Raw genomic sequence first — 26064 nt, 5'->3', positions numbered from 1 at the left:
AGTATTTATAATCAAAATCTGATCTCGTTTGGTTTGGTTGATTTTGGTTCTTTTATCTATAGAATATCATTGATTTTGGCCCAATAGGCCTGACATATAACCTCTTTCAAGGAGCTTTCTGTTTTGCTTGGGTTATTTTGCCTAAAAACCATTCGGCCTACCTATATATTTTATTCTTTTTTTTTTTTTACTCTGCATCCCTGCCCAGCCTGGCAAGTGGCCCAAAGGGTGTTTAGCATTCCTAGTGGCTCTGCAAGCGCGGAGAAGGTAAGAAGGCAAGCTCTCCAGGCACCATCGCATCAGCCACAGACTCTGGCCAAATTCGTGTTTCTAAAAGTGAATAGGCCTAAGACATTCTTCATTTTATTTCCTTGTAAGTAAGTCATAGCCTTTATGCACAATTTATAGACTATAATAATTGAATACAAAGAAATGTTGTTTAAATGCTGAGCGCTTAATGTTCATGCCAGCCTAGCGTGTCTCACTCACAAATGCTTCACCATTTATTTATTTGGAGGCTATAACCTTGAAATAAATCGGCTAATAATAATAAAGCCTAAATAATTCATTTTCGTTCCTTCTGAACGATGCTTCTTAGGCTCCCTGTCTGGCTCCTGACCTATTTAGAGTGTTTATATGCGGTTTAATATGACATGTAGCCCATTTGAAATGAGTGTTTTTTACTGTCACCTTTTCTTGTTTATTAAAATACGTTTCATTCAAATCATATGGTTTGGTTTCAATACTTCAAATCTAAATGATAGGTCCAGGTAATCACAAAATTGGTTAAACTGTGATTAATGAATGGAGCGAATCTGGAGCAGTGTTTTTTAGCGGGGCCGTTGTAAAGGAAGTGAGGCGCCGGAGTAGAGCACAAGCATCGTTCAGTGAGCGATGAGCGGGATTTCTGACCGCACAACTTCGCACACATGCTCTGGTCCCAGTACACAACATCGCTGATGTGCAAATTCTTTACGAGCTCAGAGATTGTACTCTTGCACATTAGAGGAACAGTTTCCAGTTATTCAGCAGAAACCACAACAACAACCACGTTGGCCCTTTTTATAAACTCCTTGAGATATGCAAGACCTTTACTTGTTTGACAAAATAATACTGGAACAATACTGTATCCACATAAGCCTTTTGCTAAATGCTTCATTCTAATAAGAGTTTGGGTGCACAGTAAGTCACACAGTCAATCTTCTGAAAAGGTCCATTTCGAAATGATAGGTTCCTGATTTCCATATGTTCTGATATACAGTACTAGATATGAGAGGTCAGTGGCTGACTGGTAAGTGGTGACAGATGTCAACTAGTTTTGGAGGACATGTGCTCTATGGCGGTCCATGCCATAGAAATAGAATGGAGTAGAGTAATAATTATATTTCTATGGTCCATGCATCAGTACAGTACCTGTCAATGAGGGTTCCAAATAGCAGCCGGATAGTCTTCCGGATGTTGTCGGTGCACAGCCAGCTCCACTGGTCCTTCATTAGCAGACACATGATGTCTAGGGCCACGTCAGCCAGGGCCGTCTCCGCCACTGTGGACAGTGCCACAACACACACACACACACGTAAATGACACGCATGCACACACACATATGCACACTTTACAAAGTATCCCACATTCTTGAAACAAGCACAATAAACACCATAGGTTTGAAGCCTTGTGTATGTATCACTATTTTACCATGCATTAGCAATGGTCCAAAGTAAAATCATTTATAGAACGCAACTGCATCTCAGTTTTCAACCAAAAATACAAAATAACATTCTGGCTATGAAATATGAAAATCACAAAACACTAAAGCCTCACGTAAGAGTTGGATATCTACTGTATGTCAACATTATTGGCAAAATTTGTCAGAGGAAATCTGTAAAAAGTAAAAAACCTATGATACACACAATGTCAAACATTGACATTAACAAACAGTAACCTCTTGCTCCTGGACAGATTTCTCAGCATAGACAAAAAAATACCCCCAACAAATGTTTGCCAATACTTCCCTCTAGTGGTGACATTATAGTACTGCATGGGTATGCTGGTCACATTCAGGTTAATTTTTCAACCTTGAAATGTTCAGAAGTGATCTGGATGTTTCAGACCCGTCTGGTCAGTGAGAGTGAGCCAGACGGCTCACCATGAAAGTCTGGCCCACATCTGAAACGCATCTCCTTCAGACAAGACAATGAGCAGACGTTAAACATGGAAGCCCTAGCAATTTGGATTCAATTAAAAAGGAACATGCTCATTCCAATGTCGAGTCGTGGGAGATAGTTTCCATATGAAGTCAATGAGATCACCATTTTTTTCTAAGGCCATTCACTGGATCAGAGACATACAATAGACTGCTGGTCTTCCATGTGTGGAGATGGAAGTAAGAGGCAAGATCAGTTAGAGGACCTAAACCTTCGGTCCACATTCTAAAACACTGAATATTCATAGACCGGGCCAGAAACTGAACTTAAACCAAGTAAGAAAAGTAGCAAATCCTGTTTTTATGTACAGTAAAAAACATAATTTCACAATGAATGAGCCAGTCAAGCTCAGTCTGGAGTAGAAGATGTGGGCGGAATTGTGCTTCCCCCGACTCCACAGTCACGCCACTCTGTCCGTCTGTCTGTCCACACAGTAAGAAGCATGCATTCACGCACGTACAAACAGACACTGCCGGGATGAACAGAAAGCGGTCATAACGTAAAGATCCATTATCACAAGCCAAGATTTTTGCATGAACTTAGTTCCTGTATTGAACTAATGGGGCATTGAACAATATTGTGAGAGGTGTCATTATGTAAGTTCACGCACCCACAACTTCTAAAATATCCACATTCTCTGCACAGTCCTTACCAGAGTCTTGAATGGATGCACCTGCTAAATTATTCCGCGTGCACCCACAGCCTCCAACTTCTCCTTTGAGGCCTGGACAGCCTTCCCTCTCAGCCTCTGCGTCACACATCACCGCTAGTTCCTGCTCCTTAATAAAGGCCTCTAGACCAGCAACCGACAGGCCGTTAAACCCCTGGAAAAAGAGAAGCATGACAAACATTCATGTGTTTAAGGATTAAAAACTCTTATAACAAAATGTCATGCAACAATCGTCACTGTAGACGAGAGACCACAGTACAGTGAAGTACTTACTGTGCTCCCCTCATCTAAGCAGTATAGCACTTTAGGCCTCATATCAGACACATTAAGGACTGGGGTGATTTTGCTGGAGAACCTTAGCCGGGACCTGTAAACAGACACACATATCGAACTATATAGCAATTCATTTCACAAAATGTCACGCACATTTCATAATGAAATAATGTATACACATATATACACACACACACACACACACACACACACACACATATCCACCTATCCCATCCATCCACCCACCCACCCACACCAAGTGTACAAAACATTAAGAACAACTTCCTCATATTGAGTTGCACCCCCTTTTGCCCTCAGAACAGCCTCAATTCCTCAGGGTATGATCTCTACAAGGTGTTGAAAGCTTTCCACAGGAATGCTGGCCCATTTTGACTCCAATGCTTCCCACAGTTGTGTCAAGTTGGCTGGATGTCCTTTGGGTGGTAGATCATTCTTGATACACACGGGAAACTGTTGAGCGTGACAAACCCAGCAGCGTTGCAGTTCTTGACACACTCAAACTGGTGTGCCTGGCACCTACTACCATACCCTGTTCAAAGGCACTTCACCCTCTGAATGACAGTTTACCCTCTGAATGGCACACATGCACAATCCTTGTCACAATTGTCTCAGAGCTTAAAAATCCTTCATAAACCTGTCTCCTCCCCTTCATCTACACTCATTGAAGTGGATTTAACAGGTGACATCAATAAGGGATCATAGCTTTCACCTGGTCAGTTTATGTCATTGAAAGAGCAGGTGTTCATAATGGTTTGTACACTCAGTGTATATATTCAGGGTTGGACTTGAAAAATGTAAATACAGATTACATGAAAATAACTGTAATTTGTAAAATAATCCATTGGATTAATCAAATTGAATAATGTAAACTGATTACTTTTGGATTAACACCTTGGTAAATCAGCATCTGCCTCGTAAGTTTATCTTGCAGAACAATCAGTTCCCTCTAAAGCTTACTGTACTTCCGAGTATAAACATTTCAAGAATATATTATGACAACATTTTGGGACGTTTTGGTGTTCAGCAGAAGTTTTTTGGGCTGTTTGAGCACACAAAATGTTGTCTTGAAGCTTGTCGAAGTTCGGTAGCCGAAGTCTTCGCCCCTTTGTCAGTGATTGGTCAACACTAGGGATTCTTCAATGAAGTGTTGTCATTCAACGGCAGATGACTAGTTTTCATGCAAATCTTTTCACCTGAGAAATATGGCACCAAACATCTTAGCTAGATGTACAATTGTTTGACTAAGACCTCCAATGCAAAAACATCTAAATGATTTACAAATTTATTGAGTTATCTTAGATTAATTTAGACTATTTTGAGGAAGTGTACTGGCTATATTGTTGATACAGCATCTCAAGAGGGACAAAAGCAAAGGACTTTTAACGGAGTATGCGAGTAGACGTTCACTTCGCCTAGCCGAGCTCTGCTAGGAGCAAACTGACCTTATATATGCAGACACCTTTACTCTGCCCACTCAACCCCAGAATCCTTGGGAAAGTGCTGGCTCAACTTTTTTAATGCATCTTCTTGATGAAATGGCATCACTAACACGTCAGTGTTACTGTCAAGTTCCAGAAAAAGCTTTTCCAACACTCATTCTTTGATTGTGAAATTATGGGCCTAAATCCTCCCACGAAATGGTAATGTCTGGCCCACCCTTCATGTAACAGTCTGGTATGACTTCCAAGACAGACAGATAGGTAGATTTCAGTGTACTCATTTCCACTGAAACTTGAGATTTAGCAGTAAGTAGTGGTTTGTCATATCTGTCATGCCAGTTCTTGGGAAGTGAAAAGGGTGTTGACTCATCAAAAATGAACTTTATACACAAACTTTTTTTGTGACTTTTTTTGTGGTGAAAAACATTCCTGTGAAACGAAACTAGGCAGATTTCAAAATAGATCAGAGCAGAAAGGAAAAGCTTCCATTCCCACTGAAAGGTGACTTCTAAGCAGTGGGGGCTCAAAACAGCTTTCAAAGATCTGCCATTTCTGTGTGTTTGAGGCAAACACTTACAGCCCAAATCCTGATATTAGAAGAAGTAGTGCAATCAGCTGTTTTTAAGAATGTAACTGTAATCCAATTACACATTTAAAAAAATTTAATCTGGCCTGATTACAGTTACATAAACATTTGTATGTGATTACCTAATACATGTAATCCATTACTTCCAACTCTGACTCTATTATTGAGACACCATTTATTGTATTGTTCTACAGAAGGAGGAGTTCATTTGACTTACTTGTTTTTCTTATCTGAGGAAGGCTTTCCCTCAGAGTCTCCGTCCATGTCTTCTGTAGGGCTCTGTAGCTCTGAGCGAGGAAATGCCGTCTTCAAGGTATCCACAATCTACAGAGCCATTTGTTCACACAGTTACATTCCCCTACGAATTTACTGTATTTGGACAGTGAAACAAAAACGTTTCTATTTGGCTCTATATTCCAGCATTTTGGATTTGAGATCCAATGTATTATATGAAGCGACAGTGCATAATGTCAACTTTTATCTGAGGGTATTTTCATACATATGTGTTTAACCGTTTAGAAATGAACACACTTGATGTATTTAGTCCCCCTATTATAGTGTATTAAATTGAGTAAAAGGTTTAGTATTTTTGTCCCATATTCCTACCTCGCAATGACTATATTAAACTTGTGACTCCACAAACTTGTTGGATGCATCTGTAGTTTGTTTTGGTTGTGTTTCAGAATATTTTGTGCCCAATAGAAATGAATGGTAAATCATGTATTGTGTCATTATGGAGTGACTTTTACTGTAAATAAAATGATATGATGTTTCTGAGCACTTCTACACTGCTGTGGATGCTACCATGATTAAGCATAATCGGGAATGGAACGTGAATATTGAAAAAACATTCTAACTTCTCACCATTATCATTTACAGGGGAGGTAAAATGTTTGGGAGTGCGTTATTGATGCCTCTTAAGTTCCTCACTCTCTGCATTGAGGTTTTCTGTACAGGATCTCCTTGTTTCTAATGCATACAGGCCTAGTTAATTAAAGTGATTATCAATAACACATACCTTGTCTATGTGTGATACAATGAACGGCTTCTTGACAAAGGCAATTCTTGCATCTGTATTAAGAGCAAGGAACTCCTGCATTTCTTCACTGTTGGCAGTTTCGGGTATAGCACAAAGTTGCTGAAAAATAGGGGAGATGAGTGTTAGTTTTCAAGTAACAATAAAATAACCTTTTATTTGTCACATTCTTCGTAAACAACAGGTGTAGGTAGACTAACAGTGAAATGCTTGCTTTCTGTTAGTCTACATCTGTTGTTTACGAAGCACGTGATGAATAAAATAGTATTTGATTTTGTAATGTCATGAACATTATGTTAATTCATCCAAATAAATTTCACTCAGATCTACAGTTGAAGTCTGAAGTTTACATACACTTAGGTTGGAGTCATTAAAACTTGTTTTTTAACCACCCCACAAATTTCTTGTTAACAAACTATAGTTTTGGCAAGTCGGTTAGGACACAAGTCTACTTTGTGCATGACACAAGTAATTTTCCAACAATTGTTTACAGACAGATTATATCACTTATAATTCACTGTATCACAATTCCAGTGGGTCAGAAGTTTACATACACTAAGTTGACTGTGCCTTTAAACAGAAAATTATGTCATGGCTTTTGAAGCTTCTAATAGGCTAATTGACATAATTTGAGTCAATTGGAGGTGGACCTGTGGATGTATTTCAAGGCCTACCTTAAAACTCAGTGCCTCTTTGCTTGACATCCTGGGGAAATCTAAAGAAATCAGCCAAGACCTCTGAAAAAAAATGTGTACCTCCAAGTCTGGTTCATCATTGGGAGCAATTTCCAAACGCCTGAAGGTACCACGTTCATCTGTACAAACAATAGTATGCAAGTATAAACACCATGGGACCACGCAGCCGTCATACCGCTCAGGAAGGAGACACATTCTGTCTCCTAGAGATGAACGTACTTTGGTGCAAAAAGTGCAAATCAATCCCAGAACAACAGCAAAGGACCTTGTGAAGATGCTGGAGGAAACAGGTACAAAAGTATCTATAGCCACAGTAAAACGAGTCCTATATCAACATAATCTGAAAGGCCGCTCAGCAAGGAAGAAGCCACTGCTCCAAAACCGCCATAAAAAAGCCAAACTACGGTTTACAACTGAACATGGGGACAAAGATTGTACTTCTTGGATAAATGTCCTCTGGTCTGATGAAATAAAAATAGAACTGTTTGGCCATAATGACCATCGTTATGTTTGGAGGAAAAAGGGGGAGGCTTGCAAGCCGAAGAACACCATCCCAACCGTGAAGCACGGGGGTGGCAGCATCATGTTGTGGGGGTGCTTTGCTGCAGGAGGGACTGGTGCACTTCACAAAAAAGATGGCAATATGAGGATGAAAAATTATGTGGATATATTGAAGAAACATCTCAAGACATCAGTCAGGAAGTTAAAGCTTGGTCGCAAATGGGTCTTCCAAATGGACAATGACCCAAAGCATACTTTCAAAGTTGTGAAAAATGGCTTAAGAACAACAAAGTCAAGGTATTGGAGTGGCCATCACAAAGCCCTGACCTCAATCCCATAGAAAACTTGTGGGCTGAACTGAAAAAGTGTGTGCGAGCAAGGAGGCCTACAAACCTGACTCAGTTACACCAGCTCTGCCAGGAGGAATGGGCCAAAATTCATCCAACTTATTGTGGGAAGCTTGTGGAAGGCTACCCAAAACACCCAAGTTAAACAATTCAAAGGCAATTCTATCAAATACTAATTGAGTGTATGTAAACTTCTGACCCACTGGGAATGTGATGAAAGAAGTAAAAGCTGAAATAAATAATTCTCTCTACTATTATTCTGACATTTCACATTCTAAAATAAAGTGGTGATCCTAATTGACCTAAGACAGGGAATCTTTACTAGGATTAAATGTCAGGAATTGTGAAAAACTGAGTTTACATGTATTTGGCTAAGGTGTATGTAAACTTCCAACTTCAACTGTATATGGCAATGAGAAATATTACATTAAAGTGTATAATACATGCAGTTTACAAAGTACAAAACGAACAAAAAAATATTGTTTTAATTCCCAAGGCTTGAGTTAAGATGTTACCAACCTTGAGGAAAGTCTCGAGCAGCCCTTTCCTGGCCTCAACTTTGTCACTGTCCATGTTACCAAACGGCAAGTCTGGAAATATTTTCTTTGGTCCTTTCACATCTAAACCATGTTAGTGAGATCAGTTAGAAGCTGTAAGAAAGACAACCAGTCCAGTTCCACATGACACATGGAACTAAAACGCCTGAAAACGCCTGTCATTGTTCAGATAACAATACTCACTTTTGATGAGTTTTCGCAAGTCTGATTTCTCCTCCAAGCGGGTCTGTAGGTTGAGAAACTCACTATATCGCCGGTTGACCGTGTGATAGGCAACTGGCTGGATAGACCCTGGGATATTAGAGTCCATTGCTGTTTCATACTGAAAGACATATGTTTTAGCACAAAACAAACTAGATTAATATAGACAAAAATAACCCCGAAACTTCCCTTTCCACTACTTACCTTTTCTTTCCTCTACTTGGTGTTCTGGCCTTAAAACCAACACACCTCATCAATGATCAGAATAAGTTGTTTTAGCAGCGTATATGAAGACACATATGTAACCTAGCATATTCAAACCACCAACATGTAATGTTCTCCATACTGTTCTCCAAACATTAAACAACAAACAAATTCACCTTGCAATAATAACTCACCTTGACCGTGTAGAGAGTGTACGGGTGCGAGCCGGTGCCACGGTGCTCCTTGGCCGTGATGGTCCCGGGGATTCGAAGGTTCTGGATGATGATGGGGCCTTCGGGGCTGCTGAGGGGCTCGAAGCTGAAGGAGGGCAGGGGAGCCATGGGGGAGGAGGTCTGCAGAGGGCCACTCACCGACGCCGTCAGCCCGTTGGAGTGGCAGCCCACCGCAAGGTCTACGCTCAGCAGCTCTCTCTCTGGGCTAGTGCCGCTGTCCCTCATCTCCAGGTCCTGGAGGCTGCTGAATCTCGAGGGATCGTCCTCGGTCGTGGTGCACAACACGTTAGCGAAGGCTTCGGGGTGATCCTGTTGTTCAGAGACCAGGACTTTGGGGTAGGAAGTGACCTCGGCTAGACCAGAGTAAACCCGGAGGTCATCTTCCAGATCCATGACGCTGCTGATGTCAGTGGGCGTGGCACACTCTCGAAACCGGTCCGACAGCGCTTCCTCTGCACCAATCAGAACCAGGGACTCCATTGAGCTCCTCTTGAAATCTGTCAGAGGAGAGTCCAGGTCTGAGTCGGTCTCTTGGTAGAACGGGTTGGATTTGACTGGTCTCAGGTAGTCCATTGGGCAGATACCAATGTACTGTCTAGCCTGTCGAGGCTCTTCTTCCTCTATATTATTCTGAGGGCAGTACAATTCTGCCGAGTCGATGATATCGTAAGCAGCCAACTCGGGTGTGGCAGCCTCTGTGTCGTTAGGTGTTTCTGATAGGATCCTTAAGGGTAAAGAGCAAGGGACCTGAACGTCTTGCTGGGGCTGATCCTGCTCTAAGACAGTGAGATGTGGCAGTGATGGTGTTTTTGGTGGTTCTGAGGCTTTGGGGGCTTGCATACTTGACTTGGTGAAAATGGAAACGATTAACAGGTTCAGCCAGTCTGGATCCGATAGTTTCGTAATGAAGGGGAGAAGGACATTGCACGTGATGAGCTCTCCGACCACAAACCTTCCCGTTCGGGTTTCCAGGTGAGGCAGTGGGACAAGGACATGCAGCAGCAGGTCAACAATAGCCCTGGCGTAGTTCACCTCCATGGCTGAGCTCTTCACAGCTGGGTGAGGTGTGCAGACCCGGGAGTATGCTTTCCAGAGGCTGTTCTCTCCATCCGGTTGCCTCTTCAGCTCGGCCATGACTTCTTTGGCTCTCAGGTAGCTCTGAAGGTGGCCGCCACACAGGTCCAAAACCCTCTGGGTCAGGACCTTCCTGTCCACTCTTCTTGACCGATTCTTCAGCTCCATCGCCATGGAGTACATGGCACTTTGCACCTCGACCTCAAAGTGCCGCTCCGAGGACACTATGCAGTACCAGGAGGACACAAAGTCTCTGATTATCTTGCGCACGGTGGTCTGTATCTCGTGGTCTAGCTGACGCTCACTCTCAGGCAAAGGAGGGACCCTTTCCAATGTGATGAACCGCTCTAGGTGAACAACTCTGTTGGAGTCCAGGACAGCCTGAGATCCCAGCCAGCCTCCCATGACCACCAGGAGGCTGGTGAAGACACACAGCAGCCATACATTCACCAGTAAATGGAAGAGAATCAGCCATGTCAGAAGAGCTCCAAAGCCCAGTAGGCTCCTCTGACCCAGTAGCTCCGCCATGGTCCACTGAATTGGGCCAACAGTCTCGGACTGAGTGTGAGACATGGCTCTTCATATGACTTTTATATTCAGTGTCTACAAAAAATAAATAACATAAGTAACGTTAGATTCCTTTTACATTATCTACCTGGCAACACAGACATAGCTAGTGAATTTATTATCTGTGAAAAACTACATTTCTTCTCTGAAACCTACAGGAAGAATTGGTATTATTGCCTGGTTAGCTGAGTAGCTCTGGCTAGTAGCAGCCAGTGGAGTGGACCTAGCTAACGTTAGCTTGTTGCCATGTAAAAGTGACAGTCCACATAGCTAGCTTCATCTAACGATTTTGTAATGACACATTGACTTTACAATTAACTGATGATATATTATATTATTGATATGATGAGATGTCTGGTTATTCACGGTGGGGGTGAGAAGCTACTGTTAGTTTGCTAGCCGGGTCGTCTTTCCTTTCGTTAGCTTGCTACAGTAACGTTAGCTAGCTAGCCAAGCTAAATGACCCTTGCTAAATTTACCTTCGTCAAATGTACCCCTAGCTTGATGTTCCGGAAAGTACGACAAGTAAAATGATACAAGCAGTCATGGCAACTGTATCACTTGCAAGAAGCTGGCAACGTCTTGTTTTCTTTTTTTTGACAGCTCCATCAGTTTGTTTACTTCCCGTATCTCTTGACCAGGGTTGCCAGGTCTACAAAATTCTAGTCAATGACGTCTCAAAACTGATGCAAATTTTTCTCTCCACAGCAAGAGAGTTGCCACATTAATCCAATAAACCCTTTTTCCATAACGCTATGGAGCGAATTAAGGAATGTCGACGTAATTTGTAACTACGTAGGCTAAAATGCAAAGGCTGGTTTTCCATCCAAATAAGAATTATTCCGAGTTTAAATATACAGTACCAGTCAAAAGTTTGAACAAGCCTTCTCATTCAAGGGTTTTTCTTCATTTGTACTATTTTCTACATTGTAGAATAATAGTGAAAACATCAACAATATGAAATAACACATATGGAATCATGTAGTAACTAAAAAGGTGTTAAACAAATCCAAATATATGTCATATTTGAGATTCTTCAAAGTAGCCACCCTTTGCCTTGATGACAGCTTTGCACACTCTTGTTATTCTCTCAGCCAGCTTCATGAGGAATGCTTTTCCAACAGTCTTTAAGGAGTTCCCACAAATGCTAAGCTCTTGTTGGCTGCTTTTCCTTCACTCTGAGGTCCAACTCATCCCAAACCATCTCAATTGGGTTAAGGTCGCCCCCTTTAAGGGATCCTTGAAGAACCTGTTGACCTTGGGGTTCATTTTTTAACTAAACCCCCACATAACAATAGAACAATAATTTAGTTGTCAGTGTTCTTCATGATTTTAGTGGCAAAGCAGAATAAAAAATCAAAATAATGAGGTAAACTCCCAGCAGAGCCCCAAGTCCAATTGGTATATCCTCTTCCGTGTTGATGTAAAATGTCTTGATGTTCTCCGTATCCATAGCCAGAATGATTATGCAGTGCATGGTGATCTAACTGGTTTCCTGTTATATCATCAGAGGTGTAAAGAGGGGCTGAAGTCTGTAAATCCAAAAAGTAGTAATTATACAGATGTTTAACAAAACATGCACACGACAGTATTCATACCTTGGTTTTTGTGGTAAATGTGGATGAAAAAAACTGTTTTGATAATGGTTTTCATACACATACCTTGTCCATAATGTAGAGGCCTATGTGATTTTCATTGAAGAGGTAAGGGAGGAGGACGGCATGTGATCTGCATAACATACCAATACCAATTGATATACCTTTGTATGCTTCCTCATCTGTATACCTGCAGACACAAACACAAAAGTGAGCAATTCAGTCATCGGCACCCAAAACAGCTAGCCTTCAACATATTCTTATAGCATACATATTCTTACCTCTTTGTTGATTGATATCCATAAAATTGTGTCCTTTTCTATTGTATAAAGATTTACACAAATGTGAAAAGATAGATCGTATTATCACAAAACAATATCAATTTAGATCATATAAGGGTTAACCCTTACCTTAAATTGAGGAGATCTTTACATTTTTCATTTAAATGCCTGGACCTGCACCCCCTTCAAATTCAAATCCAAATCTTTCAGTTGGGCAGTTAGGTTCCTGCCAGAACCCCTACCAACTAAGGAGGTTAATCGATGAACCCCACCTCCTATGGGGTTCTTGGAAGAACCTTTTTAGGGCAATTTTCAGTGCCAAGAACCCTACGGTTCTTTGAAGGACTTTGAGGATCTTACAAGAACCCTTGTTGAACACCTCATGTTTAGAGTGTAGTATAGTTCTTAATTTATTTAGAATGATATCATGTTGGGGGTTAAGACACTGGGATGATTCTGTATTCTGGAAAGCACATTTTCAGAATGTGTCACACTTGACCAATACCCACACTACCTGACGCATGAAAAGGTCCGGGCTGATGGAAACATGAAATGCCGGTACAATTTTATAAATGCTGACAGACTATTTGTTATTACAACATGGTGTGATATTTTTGTGTCGGTAAAATTAATTATGCAAGAAATGGCGGTGGAAAAACCGTTATGCGCCACTATTGACATAATAACCCTCATATCGAAGTAAACGTGGAGTCAGTCACACGATGATATGTTATGTGTTCCTCCCACTATGACAACGGAAAGCATGCAGTTTATTGGGCTACAGATTAAATACATTATGATGAGCTTCACAGGGTGGTGAATGTGCAAGTAATGTGCAAGGTGATGAGCTCGATGCTCCTTTGCAATTAATATCGAGGGTCTTATTCTGGTGACATGATGGTCGATGCTTGACTGCCTTTTAATCGTATAATGTAGGTAGTCTACTCGCACTCTATGTGAGAGCTGTTGGCTAGAGCACATGTGCCAAGACAACGCAACAGTTTTGTGACAAAACCATCAGTAGAGTTGAAAATGCGATGGAAACCCATTTAACTTGTATTTTTAATTTGGTACATGAGAATTTTAGGGACAAGTTCATTTTATGTGCACTACGTCACCATCACGCACAGCCTTTTATCCGCATAAAGTCCGTTTGATTAACACATCTCTATTGGGAAAATGCTCATATTATTGTATGGAGATTTTAGTATATTCGCATGAAAATCTGGAAGGAAACCTTTCTACTGTCAGCTTTTTTTTTCATGTTTAGGCTACACAACACCGTCCCTGAGCGTGCATTCACATTCTCTCAGGATGCTGAAAGAAAGAAATCATATTTATCTACTCCAGTTCCCGAGACAAAATTAACATTTGGTGTATACTTTTATTGCAAATAACACTTAATTCTGTAGGAGTTCATATTGTAAGAGGCTACATGTGAGGCCTTACAGTCAGTGTCCAGACTTCAGTCACTATTCCAACGATTAGGCCTAGCTGTTCCCATCTGAACTTCAAAGGTGCGCAAACCAGGGTGTCATATATTGTGATTGGCTAGTCTTTTACTGGTACGGCGCCTGATTATTATATTTTCGACCTAGACTCCAGGATCAGCTAACCACATCGTATGTTAAAGCATTCTGACAGTCGACACGTAGCACGCAGCCATTGGTTGATACATGCAACGTCTGAACAGGGGAACGCAACCAAATTCTTTAGTCATAAAGATGATAAATTAAATGCATTTTATCTGCGACTGCCACCACAGGTCATAGCTGCATCTGAATAAACATGATTGATCCCACTGCTTGGTCAGGTCACTATATGAAAAATGTTATTGTCTTGTCAGATATCCAAGATGATTCAATAATAATACTTTATTTAAAAACAGTCAAAGAAACAGTCATAATTAATCTGATATTCCACGTATTTGGGTTAGGTATAGAGAGGCAATTGAGTGTGCATGGTAGGCTACACTGTTAAGGTAGCCTGGGCCCTGTAGCATTGGGATGACATTGTTTACATGACATTATCTATTCTATTGCTATACTAATGTCCTTTAGCAATGTTCAGTTGTTCAGAGGCTGCTCAGATTACCTGAGAAAATATGCCACACAGGAAATCAATGTGGCACAATGAAGTGTGGAAAATGTCTATGAACTCAAATGCTAAGCTGTCGACTATACCCACAGCCAGTAAAAAGCCATCCAGGCAAATGTCAAGGTTTTAATCATGAATCAGTCAAGGCAGGTTTTTGCTCATTGTTCAAATAACCACATGGTGACTTATTACAGTATGTGAAGAATGTGAGCAATATTGTTGTGTAACTTTCAGCTACCCACAACAATGAGGTCCTTTAAAAATGTTTAAATGAAGCCATCTGTTTGAGCCAATCAGTTGTGTTGTGACAAGGTAGGGGTAGTATAAAGAAGATAGTCCTATTTGGTAAAATACCAAGATCATATTATGGCAAGAACCGTTTAAAATAGAAAAGCAAAACAACAGTCCATCATTACTTTAAGAGATGAAGGTCAGTCAATACGGAACATTTCAAGAACTTTGCAAGTTTCATCAAGCACTATGATGAAACTGGCTATCACCACAGGAAGACCCAGATTTACCTCTGCTGCAGAGGATAAATTCATTAGAATTAACTGCACCTCATATTGCAGGCCAAATAAATGCTTCACTGAGTAACAGACACATCTCAACATCAATTGTTCAGAGGAGACTGTGTGAATCAGGCCTTCATGGTCGAATTGCTGCAAAGGAACCACTACTAAAGGACACCAATAATAAGAAGAGACTTGCTTAGGCCAAGAAACATGAGCAATGGACATTAGACCGGTGGAAATCTGTCCTTTGGTCTGAGATTAGGTTTTCAACCTCTGTGTATTTGTAAGATGCACAGTAGGTGAACGGATGATCTCCGCATGTGTGGTTGCCACCGTGAAGCATGGAGGAGGAGGTGTGATGGTGTGGGGTCGCTTTGCTGGTGACACTGTCAGTGATTTATTTAGAATTCAAGGTACTCTTAATCAGCATGGCTACCACAGCATTCTGCAGCGATACGCCATCCCATCTGGTTTGCGCTTAGTGGGACTATCATTTGTCATTTGGACAATGACCCAAAACACACTTCCAGGATATGTCAATCAATCAAATGTATTTATAAAGGCCTTTTTACATCAGCCGATGTCACAAAGTGCTATGCAGAAACCAGGTGTCATGCCCTGACCTTAGAGATCCTTTATTCTCTATTTTGGTTAGGTCGGGGTGTGACTAGGGTGGGCATTCTAGTTTCTTTATTTCTAGGTTGGCCTGGTATGGTTCCCAATCAGAGGCAGCTGTCTATCGTTGTCTCTGATTGGGGATCATACTTAGGCAGCCTTTTCCCACCTGTTTGTTGTGGGATCTTGTTTGTGTATAGTTGCCTTGAGCACTGCATAGCTTCACGTTCGTGCATTGCCGGTTCACGTAATAAAGATGATGAACCCAAACCACGCTGCATTTTGGTCCGATTTTTACAACAACGTTCGTGACTCAGCCTTAAACCCCAAACAGCAAGCAATGCTGATGTAGAGAAACACAGTGGCTAGAAAAAACTCCCTAGAAAGGCAGGAACCTAGGGAGAAACCGAGAGAGGAACCAGGCTCTGAGGGGTGGCTAGTCCTCTTCTGGCTGTGCCGGGTGGAGATTATAACAGTACATGGCCAAGAAGTTCAAACGTTCATAGATGACCAGCAGGGTCAAATAATAATAATCACAGTGATTGTAGAGGGTGCAACAGGTCAGCATCTCAGGAGTAAATGTCAGTTGGCTTTTCATAGCCGATCATTCAGTGTTAGAGACAGCAGGTGCGGTAGAGAGAGAGAGAGAGAGAGAGAGAGAGAGAGAGAGGAAATTCTAGGAACAATAAAGATGCCTGCGTCTTGTGACCGTAGCGTACGTGTAGGACAAACCATCCACAGAGACAAGCTGATACCTTTCCGACAGATAAGATCTAAACTAGGCCAGAACTTGTCTGTGTAGACGAATTTGGGTTTCCAATCTCTCCAAAAGAATGTGGTGATCGATGGTATCAAAAGCAGCACTAAGGTCTAGGAGCACAAGGACAGATGCAGAGCCTTGGTCTGACGCCATTAAAAGGTCATTTACCACCTCCACGAGTGCAATCTCAGTGCTATGATGAGGTCTAAAACCAGACTGAATCGTTTTATATACATTGTTTGTCTTCAGGAAGGCAATGAGTTGCTATGCAACAGCTTTTTTCCCAAAACAATTGAGAGGAATGGGAGATTCGATATAGGCAAATAGTTTTTTATATTTTCTGGGTCAAGGTTTGGCTTTGTCAAGAGAGGCTTTATTATTCACACTTTTAGTGAGTTTGATACACATCCGGTGGATAGCGATGCATTAATTATGTTCAACATAGGAAGGCCAAGCACAGGAAGCAGCTCTTTCAGTAGTTTAGTTGGAATAATTCAGTAGTTTAGTTTAGTTGGAATGCAGCTTGAAGGTTTAGAGGCCATGATTATTTTCATCAATGTGTCAAGAGATATAGTATTAAAAAACTTGAGTGTCTCCCTTGATCCTAGGTCCTGGCAGAGTTGTGCATGCTCAGGACAACTGAGCTTTGGAGAAATACGCAGATTTAAAGAGGAGTCCGTAATTTGCTTTCTAATGATCATGATATTTTTGTCAAAGAAGTTCATGAATTTATCACTGCTGAAGTGAAAGCCATCCTCTCTTGGAGAATGCTCTCTTAGCTTTGCGACAGTATCAAAAATAAATGTTGGATCGTTCTTATTCTCCTCAATTAAGTTGGAAAAATAGGATGATCGAGCAGCAGTGAGGGCTCTTCGATATTGCACGGTACTTCCAGTTAGGTGTAGCGACATTTCAGTTCCAATTTTCTGGAATCTTGCTTCAGGTATTCAGGTATTTTCTGTATACCAGGGAGCTAGTTTCTTATGACAAATGTTTTTGGTTTTTAGTAGTGCGACTGCATCTAAGGTATTATGCAAGGTTAAATTTAGTTCCTCAGTTATCCAATTTTTGTCCCCTGACATCCTTGGGACTCTGGAAGGACATCTAGGAATCTTTGGGTTGTCCGAGAATTTATAACACGGCTTTTGATGATCCTTGATAGGGGTCTGAGCAGATTATTTGTTGCGATTGCAAACGTAATAAAATGGTGGTCCGATAGTCCAGGATTATGAGGAAAAACATTAAGATCCACAATATTTATTCCACCGGTCAAAACTAGGTCCAGAGTATGACGGTGGCAGTGAGTAGGTCTGGAGACATGTTGGACAAAAACCCCCACTGAGTCAATGATGGAGGAGGTCTTAATTCCAGTGAGATTGCTCGAGCAAACACTGCCATGTTTAGTTTTGCCCAACCTAGATCAAGGCACAGACATGGTCTCAATGGGGATAGCTGAGCTGACTACACACTGACTGTGCTAACAGCCTGATGCCTGGCCTGTACCCTATCTCATTGTGGATCTAGAGTAGTTAGTGATCAAGGAAAGTGATGGAGTGCTGCATCAGATGACCTAACCTGCACAATCACCCGACCTCAACCCAATTGAGATGGTTTGGGATGAGTTGGACCGCAGAGTGAAGGAAAAGCAGCCAACAAGTGCTCAGCATATGTGGGAACTCCTTCAAGACAGTTGATAAAGCATTCCTCTTGAAGCTAGTTGAGATAATTCCAAGAGTGTGCAAAGCTGCCATCAAGGCAATGGGTGGCTACTTTGAAGAATATACAATATATTTTGATTTGTTTAACACTTTTTTGGTTACTACATGATTCCATATGTGTTATTTCATAGTTGTGATGTCTTCACTATTATTCTACAATGTAGAAAATAGTAAAAATCAATAAAAACCTTTGAATGAGTAGGTGTGTCCAAACTTTTAACTGGTACTGTATACCTCATAGGCACAAGAAGCATGGAGCCACTGTACTACCAAATCTGATGAATCGGATCATAGTCTATACCTTTTGCAGTGTTGTAATAGTCTAGTGTGCTACAACTAGTGTTATAGTATTGCCGCTGCACACCACACATTGCTCTACCCCACCTGGGCTAGAGGAACACCTATGTGATAAGGCTGCTCATCGACTACAGCTCAGCATTCAACACCATAGTCCCCTCCAATCTTGACACTAAGCCCAAGGCCCTTGGTTTGAGTACCTCGCTCTGTAACTAGATCCTGGACTTCCTGACAGGCAGACCCCAGATGGTGAGGGTAGGCTACAACACCTCCCTCATGCTGACCTTCAACATGCCCCCCCCAAGGGTGTGTGCTCAGCCCCCTACTGTACTTTCTGTACACCCATGACTGCGTGGCCACACATGACTCCAACACCATCAATATGTTTGCCGACAACAAGACGGGGTTGGGCTGATCGTCAACGGGGACGAGACAGCCTACAGGGAGGAGGTTACAGCCATGGCACAGTGGTGCCAGGAAAACAGCCTCCCCCTCAACGTCTGCAAAACCAAGGAGCTGATAGTGGACTACAGGAAACATGGGGAAGAGCAACCCCCTATTGACATCGACTGGGCTGCAGTGGAGAAAGTCAAAAGCTTAAAGTTCCTCGGCGTGCACTTCACAGAGAACATGACATGGTCCAATCACACCACGTGGTGAAGAAGATGCAGCAGGCACCTGAAGAAATTTGGCCCTCGGACCCTAAACAAGTTCTAAAGCTGCACAATCAAGAGCATTTTCACAGGCTGCATCATCACCTGGTACGGAAACTAATCCGCCCTCAACCAGAAGGCCCTAATGAGGGTTGTGCGGACGACCCAATAGATTACTGGGGGTGAACTCCCTGCCCTCTAGAACATCTACACCAGGCAGTGTCTGAGGAAGGCATGAAAGATCGTCAAGGAATCCAGTCACCCAAGCCACATATTTTTCACTCTGTTACCATCTGGCAAGCGGTATTGGAATATCAGGTTTTTGACCAAAAGGCTCCGTGACAGCTTCAGCCACCAGGCCATCAGACTGCTGAAAAGCAAAACCTAGCTGTCTCCCTGCACAGACCTGCACCTTAGAGACTGCACTCCTAGAAAAAAGGGTTCCAAAGGGTTTTTCAGCTTTTGCTGAAACCCTTCTGGGTTCCATGTAGAATCCTATGTGGAAAGGGATTCTACATTGAACCCCAAATGGTTAACCTGGAACTAAAAAGGTTCTTCATAGGGTTATGGGGACAACCCTTTAGGTTCTAGAGAGCTCATTTTTTTCTAAGAGTATATATGCATCTTAGAAAAAGTTTTCACTGACTACACACAAATTTACACACACACACACACACACACACACACACACACACACACACACACACACACACACACACACACACACACACACACACACACACACACACACACACAGTCACACAGTCAATGCTGCTGTTCTAATATATACTATATACTCACTGCCACCGTCATACATCTTATTTTTGACTTGACTATTTTCATTGTTATTATTGATTATTGATAAATGTACGTACTGCACTGTTGAGGGAACTAGCACATAATAATTTTGCTGCACCTTTTATACCTGCTGTAAACTGTGTTTGCGAAGAATACATTTGATATGACTCATGTGGCTCTACTTCCGCTGTTGAAATAAACTACTCTAGAGGTTCATCGGCTGCTCAGATGACCTTAAAAAAGATGCCACAAAGAACAGCAATGTGGCACAATGTAGCGTGGGAAAGGCTTAAAGCTAGAATCCTTAAAGCCTACATCATAATATTATATGATTCTGGAAGAATATAATCTCAAAATAAAACCTAAATTCCTTGTGCGCTTAGTTCAATTCTCGTACCCAATCAGAACCCCAAATATAAGCTTGTTTTACTGAAATGTTTGTAAACTATGTCAAATTAAACAAACCCTGTATAGCCTCAAAACATAGTTAAAATGATAATTTTCACATAATGCATAATGGTCAGTCCATGTATCCATACTGATGGGAAGTGAACTGACAACTGGAGGGTTGCTGGTATCAAATCTTAGATGCCATTGCCTGCCGTTGTGCCCTTGAGCAAGGCAATAACAGCTCCCCGGTGCCTACTAAAGCAGCCCCCCGCACCTCTCCAAAACCTGTATGTGTGTCTTTCGGAGGGGTTGGGTTAAAAGCAGAAGACAAATTTCAGTAGAACCTTGTGTGCAATTAACCAATAAGTGATATTAATACGTTTGAGAGTGGTTATAGTTCTCCAGACCCATTGCTCAGCTTTTACTAACACAGAGGCAGTGTGTCCACTTTGTTATTGTTTCAATTAAGGATTCTAGCTTTAAACAGGCTCAAATGCCAATCTGTCTACAACACCCAATAGAATAAAATCCAAGTGAATGGCAAAGTTTATGTGCATCCCAAATGACACCCTTTTCCCTTTGCAGTACACTACTTTTGACCAGGACTCATAGGGCAATGTGGGGAATAGGGTGCCATTGGGACGCACATAATGGAGTCAAGGGAGTGCAAAACATTTGGGGAGATATATTTTCATCTTGTTTTTTTTTCTGTTCATCATGACCATTTTTGTTATAAAGAGTAATATAAAAAAAAACATAGCAATCAAGATATTATGCATGGTGAAAGGTGCATTGTGGAGCACATTCATTGCATTATCACAGTTAATGTGTTGCTGACTGTTTACATCACATCATTTAAAAGGCTTATCAAGTCCTTCTTGATATGTATCCAATTCTCAATTTACGTAAATAAAGGAATTCAAATGATGCAACCCTTTTGAAACGTTCGCGTTTGCTTTCGATTGCACTCTTCCTGCACTATAAAAGAAGACAGGCTTATCCAATTGACATCACAGTAAGGTGAGTAGACGTTCCGATTTATTTAACCTAACCTTCAATGTATGTATCCAATTAAATAACTCACTATAGAATCTTATCTTCTAATCTTAAAATATAATTTCTCTATCTCAGGTTAGGTAAGGCAAGGTGGACTTCAGGAGACACTAAAATGCACTATAAAACATATATTATGTTGGTGGGAAGGGGGAAATGAGGTATGCTGGTGAATAGTAAACCTCACTAATCTAATTTGTTCAGTGTGGTTGAATCTCGAGCCGGTGTGGGAAAATATTCCTTTCCGACCTCAGAAGCCCAAATAGCTCCCTCATTAAAATACGTTGGGTGCAATTTCACACATACCATGTGTGATTTCCAGTCTAGTCATTCATGGTAAGACGCCAACTTGTAAGAATCCTAGAAAAGATTTAGGCGAAGGAAAATAGCTAAGCTACATAGCTCAGAGATATTTGTTTCATTCATGCATATTGCTTTTGAGAAGTTACAATTGATGAAGGTGAGTAGTTTCCCATGAAGGTAGCCTACCTGTATCTCAGTTTAAGGGTGTAGGTCTAATGAGTTATACATACATGAATAGGTGTTTAAATGTAAGTTGTTATGCATGATTCGCAAATTAATGTTCTTAATTTAATTCCCAACGAAAACAAATGTGTAACTAGATTTTGCTGGGTTTTGGGAGGGGGGACTTTCAATGTTATATAACATTCATAATATTAATTTAATTTAGTAAAACAAAGTCAATCACATTATCTAGGCTACAGTACTCGCCTCCACGTTTCGCTTTAGGTTTCTATTTCTCCGGTGGGCGTCAGCATCACTAGAAAAGGGAAGGCAAGGACTCTGGGCTTAGGAGTCAAGATGATACCCTATGTGGCGTTGTGCAAATATTGTAAGTATTTTCCTTTTTATTCATCTGACTTTAGCTTAGTTATAATGACAAATTGACTTGTGATCAAAGTTTATAGCCTATATTTTTGTTTATTTGAAGAATTTGTAAAAATTCATTGTGTCAGGGAGTCCAGAAATACATTGGGACTACTGTCAGAACAACAAGTAGTGCTTCACCTTATGGACAGTGGTGGAAAAAGTGCTCAATTGTCATACTTGAGTAAAAGTAAATACACCTTAATAGAAAAGGACTAAAATAAAAGTGAAAGTCACCCAGTAAAATACTACTTGAGTAAAAGTCTGAAAGTATTTGGTTTTAAATATACTTAATTATTAAAAGTAAAAGTAAAAATCATTTCAAATAACTTATGTTAATCAAACCAGACGGCACGATTTTTTTATTTTATTTTTTAATGCACGGATAGCCAGGGGCACACTCTCACTCAGACATAATTTACAAACAAAGCATTTGTGTTTAGTGAGTCACGCCAGATCAGATGCAGTGGGGATGACCAGAGATTTTGCGTGAATTGGACAATTTTCCTGTCCTGCTAAGCATTCAAGATGTAATGAGTACTTTTGGGTGTCAGGGAAAATGTATGGAGTAGAAAGTACATTATTTTCTTTAGGAATGTAGTGGAGTAAAAGTAAAAGTTGTCAAAAAATATAAATAGTAAAAGTATAGTACAGATATCAAAAAAACGACTTAAGTAGTACTTGAAAGTCTTTTAACTTAAGTACTTTACACCACTGCTTATGGGGAATTCCAAATACAATACATTACTTTTGGAAAAACTTTTTGTTGAATTCCAACAACTTATTGGGAAGTAGAAAAGGGGATGTTGTTCAGGAACATTCTAAAAGTCATTCTAAATCTAGTTTTGTGATTTTGGGGTGAAAACAAGAATAGCCCCACAGACTGCATGCCATTCATGTATATTGTATATACTTTAAAAACATATATCCCTCTGTAGCCCTTTTTAAAAATACATTTTTACATGTTTCTTATATTTGAAGCCTGTAGGCCTATTAAACAATTACTTATTTATTTATTTTCCAGTTCCTGTCGCTATAGTTGTGGTCATAGTTTTCAGTGTCAATGGATACATTGAAGATCCTCTTTTTGACTGCCTGCAAGATTCAGACTATGCCGAACTCCATGAACTTGTGAACAGAGGTCTTCCCTTCACAAAGACACCTCATCGTATTGCCATCGTCGGTGGTGGTATTGCTGGACTGACTGCAGCAAAGTTTCTGGAGGACGCAGGGCACAAGGTACAGTATATTTCATAACATTTACTGTATCAATGTCAACACAATGAATAACATTGACATATGCTAATTTACGTATGATTGACATACTCAGAAATGAATTTAGTGTCAGTATTGTAATTATCTGGTTATGACTAATAATAAGCCTACAGTGTAAAAGGGGGAAACTGATATATTTTTGGGGGGACAAGGTGACTTTAATAGAGGCAAGTGGTCGAATTGGAGGACGGGTGGAGACCTACAGAAATAGAAGAGAGGGATGGTATGCAGAACTGGGTGCTATGAGGATCCCTAGCTTTCACAAGTGAGTTAGGCCTTTTGTCCTACCACATGAAATAGGTAGCGATCTCTTATCCCCTCTCTTCATATGTTATTGTTGAAAAGAGGTCAAGCATCCTCTCAAATGAATCATGATCGGATACAGGTGCATGTCCTATAGATTTGCATAAGAATGATAGCAGGTGTTTACTTTAACCATCAAAACAAAGTTAACTATGGCATTTTTCATTCAACAGAATTCTTTTATCATTTGCATTAAAAATGGGCCTTGGACTGAATCCATTTATCCAGGATGACATCAACACATATTACCATGTGAACGGGTTGCTACAGAAAACATATACGGTTAAAGAGAACCCAGACGTGCTGAACTATCCCTTGACTGACAAGGAAAGGGGAAAATCGGCTGGTCAGCTCTTCGACTTGGCCCTGTGGAAGGTGTGTGCAAAGAGAAGGGGGCTCCAAACACAGCATTAGACTCCTGTGGTGGAACACTGTGTAATGTTAAATGTTATTTTATATACAGGTACAGTGTGTCACATAACACAGTTATAACAAATACGTTTTACAAATTATTTGTTGTAGATAAGGGATGATATCAAGACAGCTGGCTGCGAGGCCATGTTGAGAAAATACGACTCGTACTCAGTCAAGGTAAGAAAACACTTGGTTGCTTATAGGTAACCATCAGACAAGATGCAGGATTATTGTTATAGGCTAAATTGGTATGCACTTTGCCTTATTCAGCTATTTTAATAAGTGTTGATTTCTGATAGGAGTATCTAGTGAAGGAGGGGAACCTGAGTCGTGGTGCCATGCGCATGATTGGAGATATCCTGAATGAGAACAGCCTCTTCTACGCATCACTTACTGAGATGCTGTATATTCAGTCAGATATTAACGACAACACTGTGTAAGAACAGCATTAGGCACATATAACCAAATTAGACACCCTGCCCTACATCTAGTGTTTTTTAAGTAGTGTATTAAAGTAGTGGAATGTTCTGTTTTTCAGCTATTACGAGATCACTGATGGGTTTGACCATTTACCAAGGGCATTTTACCAGGCCCTCAACAGTACCATTCTTCTCAACTCCAAGGTCCGACTCATCAGTCAAACCAGCAGCAACGTAACCGTATCCTACCAGGACTGGCGCAATCCATCCTCCCTGACCAACCTTACAGTAGACTATGCCCTGGTGACAGCTACAGCGAAGGCTACCCTCTTCATGGATTTCCAACCCCCGCTGTCACCCCAGAAGATGGAGGCCCTGCGGTCCGTGCACTACGCCAGCTCCACCAAGGTGGTCCTCAGCTTCAGTGAGAGATTCTGGGAAAAGGAGGGCATCAAAGGGGGGAAGAGCATCACAGATCTCCCCTCTCGTTTCATCTACTACCCTAGCCACAGCTTCCCAGGCACAGCTGGGGGGGCTCTCCTGGCATCCTACACCTGCTCCGATGACTCCACTCTGTTCCAGGGGGTCAGCGAGGATGAACTGAAGGCCTTGGTGCTGGATGACCTGGTAAAGATCCATGGGGAGGCTATACGACCTCTCTGCACTGGAGGGTTGGTGAAGAAGTGGGGGCTGGATCCCTTCAGCCTGGGGGCTTTTGCCATTTACACACCTTACCAGCAGACGCACTACGCCTCGGACCTGTTCAGGAATGAGAGCAGAGTCCACTTTGCTGGGGAGCATACGGCCCTACCTCACGCTTGGATCGAGACTGCCATGAAATCTGCACTAAGGGCAGCCAGGAACATAAGTAACCTGGCATGATAGACATCTGGGGCCTGGGGACATCGATTGTATTTTGAATAACTTGAGAAGCCATGATTAAAGGTTGAATGTTGACAAACGAAATGACGAAATTCAATGGCCAAACCAAAAACAATACAATTTTGTAACGTTTTTTAGTACTGTCTGATGATGCATTCGCTAGTATACATGTGTTCTGCTTTACTCAATATGAATGGCACAACATGATGAGATGAGTGTGGATGAAATGAAACAGAACTGAACATGTTTACTGGCCTATTTACAAGTACTCTTCAGGGCACATTGTTCATACCTTTTCCCCTTTCTAAACTTTATTATTTTTGTGTGTACTGTTTTAAAATGGCAATTTTGTTACACATACTAAAGTATTGTAGGAAAGAAAACTATGTCAAATGATGATGTCACACATACGTTACATAGATGTAATGAGCAGCATGGTGTAGGTGTAGTTCTTGGGCCTACTTTTTAAAAATGTTATTTTAATAAAGCCGTATTGCAACCAAAAA

General features: G+C 41.2%; 2 protein-coding genes across 4 annotated transcripts in view; one reads left to right on the top strand and one right to left on the bottom strand.

Moving 5' to 3' along the window:
- Positions 1–11400, bottom strand: part of snx19b (sorting nexin 19b) — a 36042-nt gene extending 24642 nt beyond the window's left edge. Inside the window, exons 1-9 of one of the 2 annotated variants that reach the window (XM_024444870.2) lie at positions 11085–11382; positions 8926–10641; positions 8510–8648; positions 8289–8389; positions 6209–6328; positions 5408–5514; positions 3145–3238; positions 2854–3025; positions 1414–1543 (exon numbers count right to left, since the gene is read on the bottom strand). In XM_024444870.2, coding sequence (XP_024300638.1) covers positions 1414–1543; positions 2854–3025; positions 3145–3238; positions 5408–5514; positions 6209–6328; positions 8289–8389; positions 8510–8648; positions 8926–10611 — 2549 coding nt within the window. In that variant the 5' untranslated portion in view covers positions 10612–10641; positions 11085–11382. The other variant, XM_024444871.2, reaches the window with a different exon arrangement.
- Positions 11401–20631: 9231 nt separating this feature from the next.
- Positions 20632–26064, top strand: LOC112266925 (L-amino-acid oxidase). 2 transcript variants are annotated; one of them, XM_024444868.2, is made up of 8 exons: positions 20632–21344; positions 22128–22230; positions 23290–23504; positions 23693–23805; positions 24017–24218; positions 24366–24434; positions 24557–24693; positions 24796–26064. In XM_024444868.2, the coding sequence occupies exons 2-8, from the start codon at positions 22200–22202 to the stop codon at positions 25556–25558; spliced, it is 1530 nt and encodes a 509-aa protein (XP_024300636.1). In that variant the 5' UTR covers positions 20632–21344; positions 22128–22199; the 3' UTR covers positions 25559–26064. The 2 variants fall into 2 exon arrangements, with proteins under 2 accessions (XP_024300636.1, XP_024300635.1); XM_024444867.2 differs by lacking the exon at positions 20632–21344 and adding an exon at positions 21351–21837.

This window comes from Oncorhynchus tshawytscha, linkage group LG14 (genome assembly GCF_018296145.1).
Source record: "Oncorhynchus tshawytscha isolate Ot180627B linkage group LG14, Otsh_v2.0, whole genome shotgun sequence".
Taxonomy (NCBI): Eukaryota; Metazoa; Chordata; class Actinopteri; order Salmoniformes; family Salmonidae; genus Oncorhynchus; species Oncorhynchus tshawytscha.
This window is presented reverse-complemented; position numbering and strand designations above follow the sequence as displayed.

Excerpts from the sequence above, each read along its gene's own strand:
- LOC112266925 (XM_024444867.2), top strand. The coding sequence starts at position 21,802 with ATGCATATTGCTTTTGAGAAGTTACAATTGATGAAG. Across the intron at positions 21,838-22,127 it reads AGAAGTTACAATTGATGAAG|GTTTCTATTTCTCCGGTGGG; the intron begins GTGAGTAGTTTC and ends GTTTCGCTTTAG. Across the intron at positions 24,694-24,795 it reads GATATTAACGACAACACTGT|CTATTACGAGATCACTGATG; the intron begins GTAAGAACAGCA and ends TCTGTTTTTCAG.